General features: G+C 36.9%; 1 protein-coding gene across 1 annotated transcript in view; it reads left to right on the top strand.

The window, feature by feature from the left end:
• The window catches only part of LOC150076571 (heat shock 70 kDa protein 14-like), a 231,739-nt gene that overhangs the window by 149,350 nt on the left and 57,513 nt on the right, over positions 1-24,876 (top strand). Inside the window, exon 9 of the mRNA XM_090387461.1 lies at positions 9,727-9,829. Coding sequence (XP_090243587.1) covers positions 9,727-9,829 — 103 coding nt within the window. The remainder of the gene's footprint in view (positions 1-9,726; positions 9,830-24,876) is intronic.

Here is a 24,876-nt window from a genome sequence, read left to right on the forward strand (position 1 = left end):
TCCAAATTCCTTACTAACTGTGCATAACTGATTAAGATTTTCCTCTAATTCTTTGGGATCGTAGCTTATGACCACAATGTCATCTGCAAATCGTAAATGGTTTAGGTACTCTCCGTTCACATTGACTCCTTTCTGTGACCAGTCTAATCTTCTGAAAGCTTCCTCAAGGGCAGCAGTAAACAGCTTCGGAGATATTGTGTCTCCCTGTCGAACTCCTTTCTCGATTTTAAATTTCCTACTGTCTTTGTCTAGTCTAATAAAGGATGTAGCACTCTCATATATTTTCTTCAAAATCATAATATATGGAGTATCTATGCCTTGTCTTTCCAGTGCCCCAAACGTTGCCTTATGCTGTATGGAGTCAAATTGCCTTTTCATAATCCACAAATGCCAGGCATAATGGTGTTTTATATTCATTTGCTTTCTCCATTAGCTGTGATATTACGTGAAGGTGATCCATAGTTGAGAATCCTGTCCTAAAGCCAGCTTGCTCTTTCGGTTGATTCTCATCAAGTATTCTTTCTAATCTGTTAGTAATGACCCTTGTGAACAACTTGTAGATATGGGATAACAAGCTAATTGGTCTATAATTTCCAATTTCTGATTTATCTCCTTTCTTATGCAGCAAAACTATGATTGCATTATTCCACTGCTTAGGCATCACACCTTTTCTAATGCACTTTGTGAAGAGCCTTGCCAGTTTTTGTGTTATGTCTCTTCCTCCCAATTTTAACAACTCTACAGTAACTTCATCTTTCCCCGGGGCTTTCCGATTCTTCATTTTCTTCAATGCATGTTCTACCTCATCAGGAAGAATATCGGGTATGTCGTATGTGTTGCTAATTTGCAATCCATCTTCCCCACTGCTGGTATCATTCCCTCGCTCCTTGTATAATTCTCTATAGTAGTCTTCTGCTATTTGAATTATGCATTCTCTGCTGTTTATAAGTACACCATCGCTATTCTTCAGTTTCAGTATCATTTGTCTTTCTGTATTACTGCTCATGGCTGCTGAAAATCCTTTGTTTTCCCTTAATGCTTGTTCTACTTTTCTTGTGTTAAATCTTCTTATGTCCTCTCTGAATCTCTTTCTCTAATGGCTTTGCTTAACTCAGTATACTCAATTTTCTCCCTGTCAGTGTTTTTCTTGCTCTTCATTTGTCGTCTTTGGTTCATCATGACAAGTGTTTCTTGACTAATTTTTTCTTCTTTGGATTTCTGTTTCCCTATAGGTTTCTGGGTATCACTTTCAGAAAGTTGTAATATTCCTCGTCGATATCTTGGTCCTGAGCAGTCTGCAGAAGCTCAAACTTGTTCTTAAGTTCCAGTACATACTGCTTTTTCTCCTCCTCTGTTATTTCAAAGACCTTTGTATTATTTACTCGAGTCAGTTTTTTCCTTTCCTACATCTATATCAAGTACATCTTACCATTCTGTGATCACTTCCAACGTTTACCTTATTCAGGACGGTAACATCATTCACAATATATCTTCTGTTAGTGAGGATGAAGTCGATTTCATTAGTTGTTAATCCATTTGGACTCTTCCATGTCCACTTTCTGTTCACCCTTTTCTTGAAAAAAGTGTTCATTACTGACATTCCTTGAGATTCTGCAAATTCCAAAATTTCCTATTGTTCCTCTTTCTGCGCTGTTTTGCCTTTTTCCAACCTTAGCATTGAAGTCCCCCATAATAATAGTGTAGTGGGTTTTCTGCTCATCTAGAAGACTCTCAATTTCAGTGTACATTTCTTCAACCTCTTCATCATCATGGCTCGATGTTGGTGCATAAATCATTATAATCTTTAGCTTGTACCTCTTAGAAATCTTGAGTATTAGTCTTGACACCCTTGGTGATGTACTTTTGAATTCCAAAATATTGTTTGTTTTTAAAATCTTTATGGACCAGAAACCCAACTCCACCTTCACTCCTTTCACTGTTTCCATTGGTGTACAGCAGATTTCCACTTGATAAACTTATAAGTGATTCATTTCTTCGTCTTGTTTCAGCCAAACCAATGATATTCCAATTCACATTTTCTAATTCCTTTTCCAGCTCTAATATCCTGTCTTCACCGATGAGTGATCGTACGTTATAACAGGCCAAGTTCAATTTCCGTGCATGGCAGCCTGGTCGTACCCAGAGATTCTTAGCACCCTCTGCTTCCACTCTGATCCTCTCGCTGCTGTAAGAGGGAGAGTGAAAGCTGCTGGGGACTGAGGGCCATTTGTATTGTTGTGCTCTCATTGCTGGAGGGTTTGGTCTTTTCCTCTTCACGCTGACCAGGTGTCTTGAAGAGAACCACTCTACACGTTCGTTGCCACCTAAGTGACGTAACAGGGCTTGCCATCGAGAAGGTGTGCATGAGTGGATTTTAGGGAGGCAGGCCAACCGGACTTCTCCTAAATCTTCTGTAATAGAGAGATATTGGATCCATCAGTGTTTTAGGCTGAGTGTCTGATAACACACAGGATACCTGTTCCCCTCTAAACCCCGAACTACCCGAGCCCAACTACTTATCTCTACTTCATTCATCTTTCTACTTTACTAGCCACTACTTCTTATGTCCTGTGAGCCATCAGTCTACTGAACGCAATAGTGGGACACTACTTTCTAACTTTACCCAATCTATTTTTCGCCTTAACAAAGTTTAGCTGCTTTTTACTGCTACTTTGTCAGCTATTATATTTCTTAACTATCCTGGGCAGTTTGGACATCATGTATTTAACCTAGCTCATCAGCACCACCCATTTCATTTCAATCTATACAGACAACATAACAATTTTTTTTTTTTTTTTTTTTTTCCCCACACCTAATGCTAAGAGCTGCTAGCATGACCACACATAAATATACCGGCACCCCACCATCTTGGTCTTTTGGTCAGTTTTACAAAGTAACGGTAAGTCCCTTTCTTCCTGTCTATACCGATTATTCCTTCCTTTAGTCTATCCAGTTTTTTCAATTCTTTTCATTTGGCTTCTGTAAGGTCATCCATGATCTGTATGCACCACATATCATAACCACTTTTATTGGCACATTTCCTTATAATCTTACTGCAAAATTCATAATCTAAATTTGCCTTTGTAACACGTGCACCATAGCATACAGAGCATGTCGGAAACAGAAGCAAGAACATTGCTGTCTTTTTCATAATTTCGGTGGATGACCTCTGATGATGACACTGAAATTTTGAAAGACACCGCAATGTTATTTCATCTTGGTCGCTTTTTCAATTCTTATCTTTATTTTAATTTCCGGTCTATTTCTTCCTCTTTTTCATACCATATATCGCTCCCAGTGTATACCGTATATTGTTTAGATTTAATTCAATAAAATCTTCACGCATTCTACTTACAATATTTTATAAATAAAATTATATATATATATATATATATATAATAATAAAAAAATATATATATATTTTTTATTATTATTATTTTTTTTTTTATTTCGGATCTTCAGGAACATGTGTTGAGAATGTTTTGTAGTTTCTCAAAAATTTATGTTCAGTTAACATACAAGGAACACATTGGAATACTACAAGACAGAGTATTTGAAGCTTAACTGACAAAATTAATAAATTGATTTTACAGAAAAATTGAGAACGTACCATGGCACATGTTAAAATTTTGAGAGAATTAAAGCCACAACTAGTGTTATTATTCTTATTAAACTATTCTTACAAGTGTTATTAATTTTAGTGTATTCATAACTCAAATGTTAGATAATCTCCTGAAATTCACAGACCTTGGAATAAAACACAGTTAGCTTAATTATTGTAACTTCTAACCAAGGCTCCAAACCTTTTGGTTTAATTTAATTACTACAGTTATATAAAACTCTGATTAGATCTCAGTTAATAGTACCTTTACAGAGAGCTATATGCTTTTAAAGTATCTTAATTGGTATCAGCAAGCACCAGCTTTATTTATACCAACTCCCTTAATGCAGTACTGACCCCTGCAGAACAGTAAACTTGCTGTAAACTCATTTATTCAACATCTTCAAAATAAACTTCATGTTCAAAAAGCAAGAAAACTAAGCACTGTATGTTGGATTCTGAGAGTGATTGGAAATTCGGGTAATGATCATGCATATCAAGCTGTAAAAAAATTCAGATCTTGATTGTGATAACTTTGTGATGTATGCAGCTTTGGAGAGATGAAGCTTGCAATAAATTTTGTAAATAACAAAACATTTTTGTTTATGGAGATCCAGTTTACAAATGAATGATGTCCATTCCATTAAATGGAACCCTTCTGTCCCTCACAAAACAACCTCCTGTTCTCACAAGTACATGGTTGAGGTGATGGTCTCTTGTCCAATGGAGCCTTTCTCCCATGGCCATTCTTAACCTCGTGTTTTTGGCATTACAAGAAATCAAAATGGGATGATCTGCAAGATTTCTTTTCCTTGGTCATATTACTGTTTCAAAACTTCTGATGTCAACGTTTCCTCAGTGAAATTATTGTTGTGGAAATGGAATCCTTTATTTCACATTCCACCTTAAAATCTCATTCTTTATCTAAACTTGTTTTCCAGTAAATGTGCTAAGGCTGTTCAAGAGAAGTGTGTTACATATCATAATCTTGTTTCCAAATCTTCAGTTTCATTTTCTGCCTACACCAAAGCTCACAACAATTGTAAAGCAGTTGTTAATCAGTCCAAACTAGATTTCAAACAGGCTAAGATTAGAAAACTTGCTTCTTGTCCAAATGGTAGCCGAGCATTCTGGTCTCTTGCCAAAGCTACTAGCCACAACCTTTGTCATCTCTATTCCCACTTTTGTTAAAACCAGATGGTTTTATTGCCAACATCAGCCAACGATAAAGCCGACCTAGCACCCTGTTTTTCTTCCAACTCGTGTATTAATGATCTTGGAAAATCACCTCCCACCATCCCCAGTACTCTCCATGCCTCCTGTGCTCTTCCAACAAAAAGGATGTCAGAAGGCTTTTGATGATAAGAAAGCTTTATGTCTGATGGTATTTCTCCACTTGTTCTCAAAACCTGTGCTCCTGAACTATTCCTCAACTTTCCTATTCCAAAGGTATTTTTCCTTCTGCTTGGAAATTTTCTCATATTCAGCCAGTTCCTAAAAAAAGGTGACAAATCCCATCCATCCAATTATCATCCCATTGCACTTACTTCTGCTCTTTCTAAGTCATGGAGAAATCATTTAACCTCTAAATTTTAAACTATCTAAAAACCGTCCATCTGATCAACGATCGCCAGTATGGATTCTGTCTCTGTCGACCCACTGGTGATATTCTAGCTTATGTTACCCACCTATGATTAAATCCAATGGAAAAGTTTGGTGAAACTCAAGCAGTTGCTCTTGACATATCAAAGCCTTTTGATTGTGTTTGGCATAAAGGTCTTCTAAATGAGCTTCCATCTTATGGTTTGCCAACTGTTTTTTGTAATTGGAATCCAGTTTTCTCTCTGACCGCTGTGGGTGATAGTAGATGGCTCTCTATTTTCTAAATTTTCCACTGATGTTGATGTTTCCAAAGGTTCAGTTCTTTTTCCCCACTCTTTTTTCCTCTTATACATTAATAACCTTCTTCGATTGACTGGAAATCCTATCCATACCAAATTACATTCCACCTTCCAGTTTGAGAAACCTTGCCCTGCACAAACAGCTTCAACTTCTCGAATATCCTCTACCAATTCCTTAAATACTGATCTCTAGGTAACTCTCCAGTGGGGGGTAAAGCTATCTTCTAAATTATCTTTACTCCACTGGAGAATTACCTAGAGAGATCAGTATTTAAGGAATTGGTAGAGGATATTCGAAAAGTTGAATCCTTCTAAAACTCAGTCCTGTCTTATATCTTGCAAAAAGGATTCTTTCTCTTTCGCTCCCAGCATTACTTTTCTTCCAAACAGCTATTCGCTCTCTACAGATCACAAATCCACTCTACTATGGAATATTGTTCACACGTCTGGGGTGGAGCACTCAAAACCTCTCTCAGGCTTCTAGATTCCATTCAAAAGAGGGCAGTTAGATTAATTAATGACTTGTCTCTATACTCTATCTCAGCAGTTCCCAACTTTCGAACTAAAAATTCTGTAATAGCATCTGCTTAGATTTGCATAGTTATATTATTGTAAACTACAAAATATAACTAATAATAATCAATAAAGTAAAATTAAATAAAAAGAAAAGAATTGCCAAAGAAAGAAACTACAATTTCTTATAATTAGTTTACTATTTTACAGTATGTCATGTTAAATGAATGTGTTTTCTATGCTAATTTTTTTTTTTTTTTTTTCTTATTTTCAAGGACCATTGTTATGTACAGGTTATTTTTTTTTAAGAACCTATAGTACTTAGTACCGTTCATGGATTGAAGGTTGAAAAGTTGAAAGAAGATACTTGTTGACCTTGGACTTGAACTTCTGTTGATTGTAATTTTCAGGAAATACATAAGAAGGAAAGTTGTTCCAAAAACATAAATTGAATAAATGAGGAAGAAGAAAAGTTGGTTCTGTGAGTTTGAACTTGGACAGTAAAAGTATGTTGACTGGTTGCGGCATGTGTTCGGACTGCTTTGAAAGAAAGAATGGGAATTATAGAAGCCAATTCACAACAGTGCCAGTGGAAGTATCTATACAAAGGTCTATGAGACAGAGCGTTTAGAGACTCTGTTAGAAATGATACTGTTGCGCAGTAGTATTGTCACCGTCTTCCCAACTGGGTGAAAAAGGCCCTGGTTCGAATCCGTCGATGATGCGAGGAATTTTAATGGGCTTTTTTCATTCTGTGCCTGAATTAGTCGGTTTCAGACACAATAAATATATGGGTAGATTTAATCATTTACGGGTGACCCTAATATCATAATTTGGGTATTTTTTTTTTTTTTTTTTTTTGTTAGAGATGAGACAGAATCTAGAAGCCTGAGAGAGGTTTTGGGGGAGCCGGATTTATGATTTCTACAGAGTCAAAAACAGTTTGGAAGAAAAGTAACACCAAGAGAAAACCAAGTTTTTTAGATGCAGAGGAAGCAATATTTGTAAAGTGCTTTATGCCAGGAGAGATTAGAAATCAGGCCTCCGTACCCAGGTGGGCAGGAGCAGCAGTGCGTAGCACACGCTTCTTGATTAGACCGGAGTTCGAGCCCTTGACCACCAAATACGGAGGATGTGGAAAGGTCAGAGAAGAACCACCTCATATCCCTGGAACAATATGGCCTTATTTGCTAATAAAAAAAACAACCAACCAGATTAGAAATCAGGGTAATCCCCAAGATCTTGCCTAGAAGTCTGCTCCTATGTTTATCTTCGTCATCGAAGATAAACATAAGAGCAGAAGAATCCTTTTTGCGAGATATAAGAGAGGACTGAGTTTTAGAAGGATTGAAATTAAGTTATCTTTGCCCCACTGGAGATCAGCATTTAAGAAAATAGTAGTGAATATTCGAGAAGTTAAAGCTGTGTGAGCAGGGCAAAGTTTCTCAAACTGGAAGGTGGAATGCAATGTGCTATCGTCAGCAAAACTATGGATAGGATTTCAGGTCAATGGAAGAAGGTCATTAATATACAAGAGGAAAAGAGTGGGAGAAAGAAGTGAATCTTGGGGAACACCAGCATTAGTGGAGAAATTAGAAGCCATCTACCATTAACCAGCGAGCAGTCAGAGATAAAACTGGATACTCAATTACAAAAAAACAGCTGTAAAACCATAGGATGGAAGCTTATTTAGTAGATCTTTATGCCAAACACGAACGAAAGCCTTGGAGATGTCAAGAGCAATTGCTTGTTTCACCCCAACTTTTCCATTGAATTTGTCTGTAGATGGGTAACATAAGCCAGAACATCGCCAGTGGATCGACACTGAATGGAATCCATACTGGCGATCATTGATCAGACGGAATGTTTCTAGATAGTTTAAGAGTTGGCAGTTAATTAATTTCTCCATTACTTTAGAAAAAGTAGAAGTAATTGCAATGGGACGATAATTGGATGGGAGGGATTTTTCACACTTTTTAGGAACTGGCTGGATAATAGCAAATTTCCAAGCAGAAGAAAAAAACACCTTTTGAATATGAAAGGGAAAAAAAGACGGCAAAGAATAGAAGTAAGTTCAGGGGCTAAGGTTTTGAGAACAAGTGGAGAAATACCGTCAGGACCTGGAGCTTTCTTAGATCAGATTCATCAAAATCCTTCTGATATCCTTTTGAACGAAGACCACCAGAGGCATTGAATGGAGTGTACTGTAAATGGTTTGAGGCCATCAATACATGAGTTGGAAGAAATATAGGATGCCAGCAGGTCAGCTTTATCTTTGGCTGATGTGGCAATAGAACCATCTGGTTTGGACAGAAGTGGGAACACAGATGGGCACAAATTGCAACCAATAGTTTTGTAAAGAGACCAGAATGCTTGCCTAAAATTAGGGCATGAAGCAGGTTTTCTACTCTTAGCCTTGTTCAAAATCTAGTTTGGACTGATTAATAACTGCTTTACAAAGTAATAGGCCCTGGGTGCCAAGCGATTGTAACTGAGCGATTTCTCTTTGTGCTTTCACTGCGACTTTTTGATAGGTGAATTCTGCATTCTCTTTTACATTCCTCTCGTTGAGAAATCCTTTTATTTAGTAGCTCTTATATCAAAAGTACTGGTAGAGAGCAAGGAAGGAAAGTAACCTTACTTTATTTTTCATATCTAATAGACTAACTCTTACTAATTTCGCTTGGTCACTCCTGGCATTGCTCCTGCCTCCCCGTGGCGGGGCCTGTAACCTTGGCAGAAAAGTTCATCTGCCAGGAGCTAAAAGGAGCCAAGATGGAACAAAATATGTTTCCTTCTTTAGAACCGACAAGCGGAAGACACAGAACATGAGCATGACTCTTCACAAGCAAAGAGGTTAAAAACCATTTCCTCTGCGACTGGGTTTCCTGCATTTTTAATAATGCATTCATTATCAGAACAGCCTCTTAGTAAGCTATCCCCTTTCTAATCCAAAAACACTTGGAAAGTATTGCAGGGTCTCCCAAGACGGTTAAGAGATTGCAATCAGGGGACCATTCTGAAAAACTCTTAAAAGTGACAAACTTTGCTAAAATTCCAGTAAAGGTAACTCCCCATGCGACCCTAAATACATCTAAGGGTCTTATATCTAGTTGGGACCTTTTGAATGTGACAGAAGAAGAAATTAAAGAAGAGCTAAAGGAACAAAACGTAATTGCTGTCAAAAGAATTGACTAAAAGGGACAATATACTCTCACCCACCAGAAATATCATTCTCACCTTTAACAGTCATGTGATTGCCCAGTCATGATCGCTTCAAAAGCGTCTATGTATTTTAATGCTTTTATTATATTATATTTTAACACTTTTACACAATAAGATATTTATTAATATATAAGATAATATATATTAAGATATTTATTAAAATAATAAATATCTTATTATATTTTAACACTTTTATCTTATCTTATGTATATATCATTTTTATTTATAAATTTATTTTGACCAGTTAGTCGGTCGTTGCAAGAAACTTGGATGATATGCAACCCGACACACAAGGCCTGTTTTCTAATTATTTTGGTAGGTCGGCATCCATAATAAATATTAATTAAGATTTGTTAATGATTATTATTATTATTAATTAAAAATTAATTGTTATTCATAGTGTTCATATATGAACAATATATGCTTATTCATTCAACCCCATGGGTTGCATCCTCTTTTACAGTATTGCCAAATATTATTTTTCAGAGCAAGATTTGAATCACTTATCAGCAGCACTCTCCAGCTCTGCTTGGAACCTGTGCATGAAGCTTTAGGAAATGCAGGAATTGCAAAGGAGAACATACAAAAGGTAAGAATAACATTTATTGCTGTTGATTGAAGGCCCCAAGTGCCAAACAGAATTAGTGACACAAACTTTCTTGAGTGATCACCTAGTATACAAAGTTCTTTGAGTTTCATGTAAACTCTGCAGTCATTAATAGACTGCAGAGCATCAGAACAAATATATATGTATATTTTTTTACATTTTACTGTATGTAATACAGTTGGACCTCTATGTAATGAAATCAATTGTTCTCTTGAAAAAATTTGTTAAACAGAAACTTCATTATAAAGAAATATGACCATTTCAACAAGGAAAACTACTGTAAATTCAGAAATATAGTAAAAGATGGAAATAATTCAGAATTAAGTAGGAGTGAATAAATTTTCTAACATTTTAAAACAATTTATTACTACATACATATTAAGAAATTACTACAGTCGAACCTCTATATAACAAAAGCGATCATTCACTTGAAAAAATTCGTTAAACAGAATTTCATTATAAAGATGTGACCTTTTCAACAATGAAATAAACTGTAAATTCAGAAATATAGTAAAAGATGAAAAATAAATCAGAAATAAGTAGGATTGAATAAATTTCCTAACATTTTAAAACAATTAATTTATTAATACATACATATCAAGAAATGACTACTTACATGATGCACCCAATATATTAGTACACTTTTAAGAATTATGTCATAAAATATTTAGTTATTTTTTGTTGTACACCGGGTTCTATTGTACACTATTCATAAAAATGTTCGCCACTGCTTTTTAACAATCAAATATATTTTCCCTTGCATTTTCTTCCTACTGAAGGCCTCGACGCAAAGTTTCAAATGCTGCCAACATTTCTTGTTTGGGGGGTTTAATATTGGTATTGCCCTCGTTCCCTTTGTTACCCTCATTTTCATTCAATTCATCATCGATATTGTTACTAGTTCTTTTAAATACACTCCAAAAATGTTGGACTCACTCAGATATTCAGATACTATGACATCATTATCAACTCCTAAAAATTCGTTAAGAACAATTTCTCCTCTGATCAAATTTGCTTGGAGTTATTCCCAAGATTACTCAATGTCTTATAGTAGTTCATCCCTCTCATCGCTGTTAATTAGCATTTTAGCAAATCCTGCTTTTGCAAAACAATTCTTAATCGTTGTTTCCATCACATCCTGACACAGTTGACTTCGCCAATTCTGATATGCACATCTGCGAATCTATAACAGAATCTATATTGGTTTCTATTCTCAGTTGGTTTCTATTTGGGGTCGCGGAAGAGACAAGTCAGTGGATTTTTGGCTGCTGTAAAGGGATAAGTATTTTTAATTTTTACTGTATTCTTCATTAATTAACATAGTACATTGTGTTTTAGAAAGATATTAAATAGGTTTAATAGCTTTCGTTAGCTTCTTATTTTGAATTTAACCAGCGATTTTTGGAAGTTACAACTCCTAGTGTTGGTGCCAATATTGTTGAACTAGCCGCCATATTGTAATCAATAAGAAATAGCTTAACGTATATATATCTCAAACTGATAGCGTAAGGTATAAATTAAAACTAGATAGCGTAATACGAAGCACTGCATTAGGAATCTGTTAGCTTATTATAGTATTATCAATTAATCAAAAATAATGTTAATCTTATTAAAATTCATTGTTAATTAAATTGCATTTAAACAGAAATCAGATGAGCTTGAAGTCTAAGACATTAAAGACAGATATTGTTACTAGTTCTTTTAAATACACTCCAAAAATGTTGGAGATATTTAATGACAGATATTTAATGTCTTAGACAACAGAAGACAGATATTGAAGACAATTTAAGACATTAAAGACAGATATTGTTGGGATATCAGACACGTGGTGTCACACAGATATAAGCAGTGCAGAATTGGAATAATAGACTGCAGACCATCAGAACAAATATATATGTATATTTTTTTACATTTTACTGTATATAATACAGTTGGACCTCTATGTAATGAAATCAATTGTTCTCTTGAAAAAATTTGTTAAACAGAAACTTCATTATAAAGAAATATGACCATTTCAACAAGGAAAACTACTGTAAATTCAGAAATATAGTAAAAGATGGAAATAATTCAGAATTAAGTAGGAGTGAATAAATTTTTGAAGAATTTGAATTTGGGAGTACAATGTGTACAGGAAGGATAGACAGGAAGGGAGGGGGGTTATACTGTTAGTAAAGAAACACAAAATCTAAGGAAGTGCATCCAGTTGATGTTGATGGACAATGCAGTGTCTTATAATGGGGGATTTTAACTTTCCAGATATTGACTGGAACTTGTGGGTTGGTCACTCACACACTAGCAAGACTTTTGTGGATTTATTGGATACAGCAACATGTTCGAGAGGCAACCAGAGGGAGTAATACTCTTGATCTGATTATCAGCAGTGATTATTCATGCCTTAAGAATTTGCAGATAAAAGAACCACTGGGTGACAGTGATCACAATGTACTGATGTGGGAATTACATAAAGATGTAACTAATATCAAGGCTAAAGGGAAGGACTTTTGCTTTTGTAAAGGTGACTACAGAGGTCTCAGATAGTTTTTAAATTCTGTACAGTGTGATCAACTGATGATGTTACCAATGTTGAATTCTAAATGGGAAGCCTTCAGGGACTTCATTTTGGAGGCTACTAGGCTTTTCATTCCTAGTTTAGGCCTAAATGGATGTCAGATGAATTAATGAGGCCTGTGGCAGAGAAGAAACATGTATGGGATGCATATAAAGTATCAGGTGACACAGAAGCCTATGGCAGGTATAAACTGGTTTGTAATGAAGTCATAAAGAGGCACGCGAAGGCAGATTACGAGAAATCTTTGGCAAAGGATGCAAAGATAAACAGCAAAGAGTTCTTTACTTATGTAAACTCTAGAAGGAAAGGAATGAATCTGATTACCACAACATAGATGGGTTGACTATTGATGATCTTGCTCAAGTAGCTGATAAACTGAATGAGTATTTTGCATCTACATTCACACATGAGGAGTTTTTCAAATGTTAAGTGATTTTGTAATAACTGAGAGCAAAGTGGAAGAGAAATTGTTGAAGTTAAACATAAGGAAGGCACCTGGGGTGGACGGGATCGATCCAGTTATATTAGAGGCAGCAAAGGAGGATGGGATCTATCCAGTTATATTAGAGGCAGCAAAGGAAGTAAGCAAACCATTGGCCATAATTATGAGAGCTTCCTTGGACTCAGGGGAGGTCCTCATGGACTGGAGGTGTGCAGATGTATCACCAATTCACAAAGGGAGTTCAAAAGGTGACACAAGTAACTGTAGACCTGTTAGTTTAACTTGTGTTCTAGGGAAAATAATGGAATCACTGGTTAAAGAAGCATTGCAGGATCATCTAGACAAGACTGCAGTATTAGTTAAGACACAGCATGGGTTTGTTAAAGGGAGGTCTTGTCTGACCAATTTGATTGGATACTATAGTGTGGCACAAAGGAACTGAACAGCAAAAATAATTTTGATATCATATATTTGGATTTCAAGAAAGCTTTTGACACTGTTGCACATGAAAGACTGCAGTACAAATTGGAGAGGTATGACATTGAGGGTAAGTTGCTACAATGGATAAAGGGATGGTTGAGTGGGAGACGACAGAGAGTGGTAATCAATGGACACTGCTCTTCATGGACAAATGTTATTAGTGGAGTTCCCCAGGGTTTGGTGTTGGGCTCATTGTTGTTTTGTATTTATCAATGATATTAATGAAGGTGTATTGGACCTTCATTAATATCATTGGTTAATGACAGTAAAGACAGTATGCTACTCCAACTGGATCTAGATAAGTTGGGAAAATGGGCTGAGAAGTGGCAACTGAAGTTTAACATTGACAAATGCAAAGTACTGCATATGGGCAGCAATAACCAAAGAGAAATGTACCAACTATGTTGTACTACACTCAGGGAAGTGGAAAGTGAAAAAAACTGTTCAGTCAAATATGAAGTTTGCTGAGCAGTACAGATGGGCTACCAGGGCAGGTCATGGAGTCTTGTCAACGATATATAGGAATTTTGCTAGCAGGGACAGGGAGGTGATTATCCTGTTATACAAGGAAATGGTCAGGCCACACCTAGAGTACTGTGTACAGGTCTGAAGGCCTCATTTTAGGAAGGATGTAGGGTTGCTAGAACGAGTACAAAGAAGGGCAACAAGATTGGTGAGGGGGAACAAAGGGGTGCTCTTACCAAAAAGGCTTAAGTTCTGCAAATTGCAGCACCTGGAGATTAGTCTCCTGTGAGGTGATCTGATTTAGGTGTTTAAGGCCTTGAATGGGTTGAGCAAGCTGAATGCTGATGGGATTCTTCCTCTTGCTCAGACTAAGAATCTGAGGGGCCAGTTTCAAATTGAGAAAAGATAGTTTGAGAATAGATCTGCAGAAATTTGCCTTTAGCCAGCGAGTAGTTGATTGTTCCACAAGAATGTGGAACAAGAATGTTCCACATTCTTCCATGTTTTGTTGTAGAAGCTAATATCCTAAATAAATTTAAAGCTGAGCTGGAGAGGCATTTGGAACAAATGGAGGGGTGAAATGGGATTTTTTTTTTTTTTTTTTTTTTTCTCTTGGCTGATGCTGCATAAGCTTGCTTTCTTGAATTGTATGCCTCTGCTAATGCTATTCTCGGTATAATTTTGTTCAGTATGTACCCTCGGTAGCGCACTTTAAAATTCTTGATAATGCTTTGGTCCATTGGTTGAAGTTCAGAAGAGGTATTCAGAGGGAAGCTTCACCCTTGTAAGTTTCGAAATTACCGAGTGAAGGTAGTGCAGGGCAGCAGTTGTCAACAATCAACTTGATTTTTCTGTGTTCTTTTGTCGTCTTTCTATTGAAATTTAAAATCCACTGTTCAAACAATTTTTTCCAAAACTGTTTCTTTCCAGTGGGTATAGTCTTCTTTGATTGCAACTCCACTTTCATCAGAAATCACATTTTTGAGTAAGCCGGACCGCTGTTTAAATTTGTCCAGCCAACCAAAACTGGCTTGGAATGTGTTATGCTCCAGAAAAGAAGCGTACTCCATAGCCTTTTCTTTTATTAATGGCCCTGATATCAGCATGTTTTGTTCTCTAATCAACTTCATCCACTTAAAATCTGCTTCATCTACATCTTCATACGGGCATAATTTCGTAGGCTTTCGACTGTGTCTGATTTCCTCAAACAGTTTGAAAATCGAAACGGTTTTTCAGAATAGGTAACACACTACTGGCAAGAATACCATATTTTAAAGTTTTTTTTTTTTTTTTTTTTTAAAGCTCCGATCTACACTATTAAACACTTCCACTTTTTCACGCTACACTGAAGGATTTCCTCTTAGACACTGTAAGGTTACTTGCACAGCAGCTAAAACAAAACTGAAATTAGGAACCATTTGTACCAACCATGTAAACAGAGACAGGTGAAATTTAGTGAAATATGTGGATGGCTCATTTCTTCGAAACAACAAATGAATTTCCGGAATAAAGGAAAATCACTCTCTCCTAATTCTCTAATAGCGTTGATCAGACCCACTGTCTGTGTCAGGAATATGCCTTAATCTTTGCCAATGGCTGTGGACGCATAGATAACAGTTGACCAGCGCTACTTCTCAGTACAGTAGTGTATAGGTTTTACTTCTCCTTTTTTGCCATTGCTAACCCACTGCTGGTCAAAGGCTTCTCCCAAAGCCTTGCATCTTTTTCTGTCTCTCACTGTGGTTGGCCCGTTTCCTCCTGCAGGGTTTTATGGCACCACTAAATTGTAAACTGTTTTAGCTCTTAATTCGTGGAATTAATCCTTTTAGTTCATAATTCATGCTTTCCAGCATTAGCTGTATTGCATGAAGGCCATAGGCAGAAAAATGCGTACCTACCCAGGTCTCTCGAATCAGTTCTATATGGAAATTTTCTTTTTTATACGGAAACTATTTTCAATGAAATGAGCAGGGGGAAATAAAAAAAAAAAAAAAAAAAAAAAAAAAAAGTGTGCTACATAGAAAAATTCGCTATATGGAAGTTGGTTGAAGAGAGATCCGACTGTACTTATTTAATAATGATGTCATAGTAGCTGAATATCCGAGTGACTCCAACAGTTTGGAGCATATTTAAAGACCTAGTGGTATTAAAGATGATTAGGTAGATGAAAAGGAGGATAGGTAGATGAAAAGGAGGACAACGAGAGCAATATCAAACCTTTCAAGTAAGAAATGTTGGCAGCATTTGAAACTTTGCATTGAGGCCTTCAGTGGGAAGAAAATGTAATAGAAAATATATTTGAGTGTTTAAACAAGTGTGAACATTTTTATGAACCATGTACGGAATGTAAGGTTAATAATTTATTAAGAAACTCGTTCATGAATTACAGGGTGTCCGAAAAGTCTGGAACTAATTTATGCTTACTCTTATTTACATTATGTATTCAACGTATCCACTCTAACTCTCCACACATTTTCTCAGTCGGTGTACCATGTTTGTTTGGATTCTTCTCATGAGAATTATGTCGTAAAATATTTGGTTATTTTTTGTTGTACACTGGATTCTACTGTACATGGTTCAAAAAAATCTACGCACTTGATTAAACACTCAAATATTTTCTATTATATTTTCTTCCCACTGAAGGCCTCAACGCAAAGTTTCAAATGCTGCCAACATTTCTTGCTTGGAAGGTTTGATATTGCTCTCGTTGCCCTCATTTTCATCTAACTAAGCATCTTTATTGTCACTAGGTCTTTAAATATGCTCCAAACTGTTGGAGTCACTCGGATTTTCAGCTACTTGACATCATTATCAACTCCTAAAAATTCAGCAAGAACAACCTCTCCACTGATCAAACCTCGCTTGGAACTCTTCCAAAGATTGCCCAATGCCTTGTAGTAGTTCATCCTTCTCATCACTGTTAATTAGCATTTTAGCAAAACCTGTTTTTGCGAAACAATTCTTAATCGTTGTTTCAGGGTGTTTTCAAATCGTTGTCACACCTTGACTCCATATTTTTGCCAATTCTGATATGCACCTCTATAATGGAATCTATAGGTTGGTTGGTTGGTTTCTATTCTCGATAAAAAAAATTTTCAGTATGTGGATTTGGTAGTGCATTTTTCAAATCCTTGGCCCATTGGCTGCTGTTTGGACGAGGTAATCAGAGGGAAGAAAACAATCTTCACACTTGTAAGTTTCGAAATTACTGAGTGAAGGTGTGACAATCAATGCGATTTTTCTTGTGTTCTTTCGTCATCTTTCTATTGAAATTTAAAATCCACCGTTCAAAAAATTTTTTCCAAAACTGTTTTTCTTTCCAATGGGTATAGTCTTCTTCGGTTGCAATTCCACTTTCATCAGAAATCACTTTTTTTGAGTAAGCCATGTGTTTTTTAAATTTGTCCAGCCAACCAGAACTGGTTTGGAATGTTTTATGCCCCAGAAAACATGCGTACTCCCTAGCTTTTTCTTTTCTTCTTGTCCCTGATATTTGCATGTTTTGGTCTCGAATCAACTTCATACCGGCATAATTTCGCACACTTCCGACTGGGTCCCATTTCCTCGAACAGTTTGAGAATTGAAACTCTGGTTTTTTTAGAATAGTTAACACACTATTGAGAGGAATACCAAATTTTAAAGCAATTTGTTTGTTGTTGTCGTTGTTGTTTTTTTTTTTTACACCTCGATCTACACTATTATGCACTTCCACTTTCTCACGCTACACTCAAGGATTTCCTCTTAAACTCTGTAAGGTTACTTGCACAGCAGCTAAAATAAAACTGAAATTAGGGATCACTTGTACTACCGTGCATGTAAACAGAGACAGGTGAAATATATGGATGACTCATTTCTTCGAAACAACACGTGAATTTCTGGGATAAAGGAAAATCACTTTCTCCTAATTCTCTAATAGGATTCTTACAGTAAAAAACAGGTTGAACAGACCTAATGCTAATGTCCGTGTCGGGAATATGTCTTAATCTTTGCCAATGGCTGAGGACAATAGCAGTTGACTAGCATGCCTTCTCGGTACAGTAGTGTATAGGATGTATTGGTATGGCGGTCTCCAGGGTTTCCCCTATAGCCGGTGGGCTTAATAGGATTAAAAAAAAAAACTCAAACTATTATATTAGGTCTACCCGTAATTTCTTAGATATACCTGTATATATATTATGTCTGCAAACTGCGCATGCTCTCCGGTAGGTTTTGCTTCTTTTTTAGCCATTGCTGACCCACTGCTGAGCAAAGGCCCCTCCCAAACCCTTCCATCTTTTTCTACCCCCCCCCCCCACGCCATGCTTAGCCAGTTTCCTCCTGCAGAGTTTTACAGGCACCACCAAATTGTAAAATGTTTTAGCTCTTAATTCATGGAATTGATCCCTTAGCTTCTAAAAGCAAAAGGGATTAATTCTTAATCCTTTTAGCTCTTAATTCATTCTTTTTACAGCATCAGCTGTAGTGCCTAAAGACCAGAGGTGCAAATAGTGCGTACCCAGGTAAAAACGTTCACTGCATAGAAAAATTCACTATGTGGAAGTTTGTTAAAGAGAGGTCCACTGTATATATTTGTGTAAAAATTATCAAAAAAATTAAATATCTAACTCATATTTACAGGGACAGTATGTACTTCTAAATTTATTCCGCATTAAATAAATTTTTACATAATCTGAAACTGATGTTATTAACATTAGTAGTGGCAAGTGATGCAAGAAAGCAAGCTTATACAGGATGACCAAAAAATAACATTTGTTACTATTGGAAGAATGAATGCACAATTTTGGTGAATGAACAGAAATAGTAATAGTAATTATATTTGCCATAGTGCAAGGAAGCCAGAGCTTTTTCTGAAAAAAAAAAAAAAAACACCAAGTAGATAAAAGAAAACAAATTATATGCTTCCTTCTCCACTCAACTAAGTATAATAGTTGAACTTTAAATTTATCCAAACTATCAGTCTCACTACTGTAATGATCTCGGTTGGATTACGGTGCCCCAGTTTATGATTCTGCTCGAAAGAGTGTATTATGCTGGCTCGATCCTGTACAACACAATGCACTGAGGATTGTTCTTGGTGCTTATAGGTCATCACCAAACTATAGTCTATATATTGAAGCCCATGAGCCCCCTCTGTACCTCCGCAGAAAAATGTTAATACTTAAATATGCAGTCATAATACGAAACAGTTCTCCGCACCCCATCCAACCATATCTCTTTAATCCACCATTTCATAATCTCTATAGAAATAAACCAAATAAAATACGGCCAGCAGGCCTACGGCTCCTTGAAATAGCACAAAATTGGAATGTTCCTCTCCAGAGTAGGCAGCATAGAAAGAATTATTCTCACCCACCATGGATTCCATTTCCTCAACCAGCCTATGATAATTATTTTCTCCAATGGGGAAAGAATTGCTTGCCGACTCTGAATGTGCAACAACTACATGCTAGCCATATTCAAAACTATTTTGACTTCTTACCGATATATACTGATGGTTCCAAATCTTATTCAACTGTTAGAGCAGCAGCAGTGTTTCCCTCTGCTATCATATCAGTCTCTCTTCCGCCTGAGTACAGCAGCTTTTCAGCGGAAAAGCTGCTGTACTCAGCTTTTCTTATATGCAATACAATTAGCTCTTGAAAGTTTGACTCTTCACCCCTCCTGTAAAATATTTAGTTTACACCAACTCTCTCAGCTCAATTAGAGCAATGCAGAATCTCTCTCATAAGGATCACCCTGTATTAAATCAAATCAAGAATTTGCTGTTAAAAATTAAAGATCGTCAGAAACGAGTGAAGTTTTGCTGGATTCCAGCACATTCAGGCATCAAAGGGAACGAGCTGGCTGATATTTCTGCTAAAAATCCGTCAACATTACACTTAACTTCTGTCTTTATTCCAGTTTATGATTATAATATTATAATTCAGAGCTATGGCATAAACAAACAAATAACAAACTTTTCCAGTTGAAACAGGACCCAAAATTTTGGCACTCATGCATTCAGACATTACGGCGAAAAGAAGTGGTACTCGCACGGATTAGAATAGGACATACCCATCTAACACACCTCCATCTACTCACAGGCGATGATCCCCCCTCAGTGTTCACAGTGCTCTGAACATCTAACCGTCAAACATATTTTGATTGATTGTCCACATTATCAACAACATCGAACTTCAACATTTCATTCTCTGGCAAATCACCGAGAGCGGATAACATTAAATGATATTATTGGTGAAAATGCAAATATTAATGAACTTTTCTGTTATTTGAAACAAATAGGAATGTATGAACGACTATGATTAGTTTCTGACATGAAATGAGATTGAACTGTCTTCACATTAAATATTTATTTATTTGTATTTTTTGAACATTCCTATGAATAGGCGCAATATAGCCACAGCAGCTTGTGCGCCATTAAACACCCATACCACACACACACACGCAACTTGTTCCAGCAATCAACGACTCGTTGGCTAAAAGAAAAACTTCATATAATTTAATCTAAACTTCAAGCCGTGTAATTTGAATTTGACTCCTAGTTCTGTAATTCTTTATAACATTGAGAATTCCACCCTAATTCATTTTACTAATCCTTCTAAGAGCCTTGTACACCTCAATCAGGTTGCCTGTGAGGTGTCTGGTTGCCAAGCTCTGTAGCCCACATAATAGAGGTCTTTCCTCATATGGTTGTCCTTCTGCCAATCTCACCATTCAAGTTGCCCATCTCTGGGCCCGTTCAAGAAGCTGAATGTCTTTTTTTCAGGTCGGGTCTCCATACTTGAACACAGTATTCTAAATGTGGTCTGACAATTGGCCTTATACAGTGGGATTGTGACCTCTCTGTCTCTACAGGTTAGCATTGGATAAATCATCGATAGGACACCATGGGCTCTCCTGGCTACCTGTTTACATTGTTCACAAAACTTCATTTCCACCTGTATTGTAACTCCCAGATCCCTTTCCTCCTCCACTGTTTTTAATTCAACCCCACCAAGTGTATTTATTTGTGGGTTGCTATTCCCCAAGTATAATACCTTACATTTAGCAGCATTAAAACATAGCTACCACTTCTCTGACCATATTTGACATCTGTTCAAGTCATCCTGAAGGAGCACTGCTTGGCACTGATCATTAATAACCCTGCCAATCTTTACGTCAACTGTAAATTTTGACATCACATCTTCTAATCCCTTTGTTGATCTCATTTTTGCATTTCCATGTCCAAGGACTGAGATTTGAGGGAGCCCCCCTCCCCCACATCTGACATTACACCAATCTGAAGAATATCTATTATTCAACCTTCTGCCCTGCAGCCACCCAGCAATCCATCTTAGAACCTTACCAGTAATCCCAACCTGTTCAGGCTTATGCAGTTGCCTCTCGTGAAGGACCGAGTGAAATGCCTTCCTATAATTCAAAGAGACTGTCAAAATTTTTCCCTACATCTATTTGATGAGTAACTCCGTCAAAATAGCTTACTAAATTAGTTAAGCATGGTTTTCTTAACAAAACTGTTGTGTGTTCTTCAGAATGCCATATCTATCTAAATTTCCCTGGATTGCTCTCTTAATCATTACCTCATAAGATTTTCCCGAAGTCAGACTAACTGGTCTCTAGTTACCAACTTCACTCTTAGAACCGCTTTTATGTATAGGCGATACATTGGCACTTCTCCAATCCAAAGAAATGTCCCATGAGTCCAAAGATACTCTCATAATTAACCTCAATGGTTCGGTACACAGCCTCACACACACCTGAATACTACAGGTCATCAACTCCAGAGCCTTACTTGCCTTTATGCTAAAACGTTTTTCTAATAAACAGTCATCTGTAATTGCAACATCACTAATTTCATATGGCTCAGCAAGAAGGGTTTTTTTTTTTTACCCTGTCAGTGAAAACTAATGCAAATAACCTATTCAATTCATCTGCAACGTCAACTGGATTATTTAAGACTTTTCCCACATCTGGTGCAGAAAAGTCCCGTATGATTAGCTTTTTTCTTTGTTGTATTCACATACATGAAAAATTCTTTGCCCTCCTAGCCACTGCTTTCTCATATGCAGCTTTAGCCTCCCTGACCTTATTTGTGGTTCTATTGCAGATCAACTTGTACGCATTATAGGCTTCATTACTTTTCATCACTCTGTAACTGTCCCATGCTATCTTTTTCTGCTCTATCTGACCAGCCAACTCTGCAGTCATCCATTTCAGCATCCCTTCCTGTAATATTTTCTTAAAATTGTGTACATGGCTTCTGTGATTTTTCCTTTAATTATTCCATAATTCCATATGAAGTATTCCATAATTCAAATATATTCACCAATGAAATAAAATGTTCTTGGATCATATAAAAGTTGCTTAATTTTTATTATTATTTTTTTTTATTTATTTATTTTTTTTTCCTTTTTTTCACTTGGGTTACCTGCTCTTACTTCCATGTGACAGGGCTGAAAGTCTAGGAGAAGGTAACATTTTCAAAAGCAGTATTCTCACAGGACCAGCTAAGCTAGTGGTAGGCATAACTGAAATTATCAGTTATGGCATTTAAATTTTAATTATTTATTTTTTTTTTTTTTCCTTATTTCATAAAGTCAGTTGGAAAATAATCTACTTAGACAGACAGATATTAACATCCAACTTGATGTTAACATGGCAAACAACAAAAACCGATGTGTGCCATGGTAGCTTATTATAATACCTATGAAAAACAAAGCAACGAGATGGTTTTTTTTTTTTTTTTTTTTTATGTGAACCCCCAAACACGAGAGGTACTAGAACCTATAGTACTTAGTACCGTGCTTGGGTTGGATGTTGAGAAGATGAAAGAAGAGATATTTGTTGACATTGGACTTGAACTTCTGTAGATTGTAATTTTCAGGAAATACGTATGAAGGAAGGTTGTTCCAGAAAATGGCAGTTGAATGAATAAATGAGGAAGATGAAAAGTTGGTTCTGTGGGTTTGAAGTTGGACAGTAAATGGATGTTGGCTGGTGGTGGCACGTGTTCGGACTGTTTTGAAAGAGATAGAGCGAGAATTATAGAAGCCAGTTCAGAAGAACAGTGTCCATGGAAGTATCTATAGAAGAGGCATGCAGCAGAAACAGTACGTCTATGAGAAAGCGAGTGGAGAGACTCTGTTAGAGATTAATCATTAATTAACCTAACTGCCCTCTTCTGAATGGAATCAAGAAGCCTGAGAGAGGTTTTGGGGGCACCACCCCAGATGTGGGAACAATATTCCATGGCAGGGTGGATTTGCGATTTATACAGAGTGAGCAGCTGTTTGGAAGAAAAGTAACACCGAGAACGAAAGAGAAAACCAAGTTTTTTAGATGCAGAGGAAGCAATATTTGTAATGTGCTTGTGCCAAGAGGGATTAGAAGTCAGGGTAATCCCCAAAAGAGATATATCATTTTGCCTAGAAATCGGAGTGTCACTAAATATAAGCATAGGAGCAGAAGAATCCTTTTTGCGAGATATAAGACAAGACTGAGTTTTAGAATGGTTGAAATCAACTAAGTTGTCTTTGCCCCACTGGAGAATTACCTGAAGATCGGCATTTAAGGAATTGGTAGCAGATTTTGAGAAGTTGAAGCTGATTGAGCAAGACAGGTTTCTCAAAATGGAAAGTGGAATGCAATGTGCTATCATCGGCAAAACTATGGATAAGATTTCCAGTCAATGGAAGAAGGTCATTGATATACAAGAGGAAAAGAGTGGGGGAAAGAACTGAACCTTGGGGGACACCGGCATTAGTGGAGAAGTTAGAAGACAGAGAGCCATCTACCATCACCCTCAGTGAGCGATCAGAGAGAAAACTGGATAACCAATTACTAAATTGGTTGGCAAACCAATTTAGTAATTGGTTATCAATTGGCAAACCATAAGATGGAAGCAGTTGGCAAACCATAAGATGGAAGCTTGTTTAGAAGACCTTTATGCCAAACATGATCAAAAGCCTTTGAGATGTCAAGAGCAACTACTTGTGTTTCACGGAAACTTTTCCGTTGAATTAGTCCATAAATGGGTAACGTAAGCCAGAATATCACCAGTGGATCGACACTGACGGAATCCATACTGGCGATCGTTGATCAGATGGAAGGTTTCTAGGTAGTGTAAGAGTTGGCGGTTAATTGATTTCTCCATTACTTTAGAAAGAGTAGAAGTAATTGCAATGGGACGATAATTGGATGGGAGGGATTTGTCACCCTTTTTAGGAACTGGCTGGATATGAGCAAATTTCCAAGCAGAAGGAAAAACACCTTTGGAATAAGAAAGTGAAAAAAGGTGGCAAAGAATAGGAGTAAGTTCAGGAGCACAGGTTTTGAGAACAAGTGGAGAAATACCATCAGGACCTGGAGCTTTCTTAGCATCAAGATTCATCAAAATCCTTCTGATATCCTTTTGACGAAAGACCACAGAAGGCATTGAGTGGAGCGTGTTGGGAATGGCGGGAGGTGTTTTACCAAGATCATTTATACATGAGCTGGAAGAAAAATGGGATGCCAGCAGGTCAGCTTTATTCTTGGCTGAAGTGACAACAGAACCATCTGGTTTGGACAGAGGTGGGAGCAGAGATGGGCAAAAGTTGCGGCCAATAGCTTTGGCAAGAGACAAGAATGCTCGGTTACCATTAGGGCAAGAAGCAAGTTTTCTACTCTTAGCCTGTTCAAACTCTAGTTTAGACTGATTAATAACTGCTTTACAATTGTTGCGAGCTTTGGTGTAGGCAGAAAATGACACTGAAGAATTAGAAACAAGCCAATTACGATATGCAACATTCTTCTCTTGAACAGACTTAGCACATTTATTGGAAAACAAGATAAAGGACGAGATTTTAAAATGGAGTGTGGGTTAAAGGTTTCCATTCCTGCAAGAATAATTTCACTGACACGATCTGAGCAAACGTTGACATCAGAAATTTTGAAACAGTAATCCGACCAAGGAAAAGAAATCTTGCAGGTCATCCCATTTTGCATTCTTATAATGCCAAACAACAAGAGGTTGGGAATACCCATGAGGTAAAGGCTCCTTTGGAGAAGAGACAATTACCAAGTTGTGATCCG

Source organism: Mastigoproctus giganteus, chromosome 13 (genome assembly GCF_048544385.1).
Source record: "Mastigoproctus giganteus isolate SK-2022 chromosome 13, ASM4854438v1, whole genome shotgun sequence".
Taxonomy (NCBI): Eukaryota; Metazoa; Arthropoda; class Arachnida; order Uropygi; family Thelyphonidae; genus Mastigoproctus; species Mastigoproctus giganteus.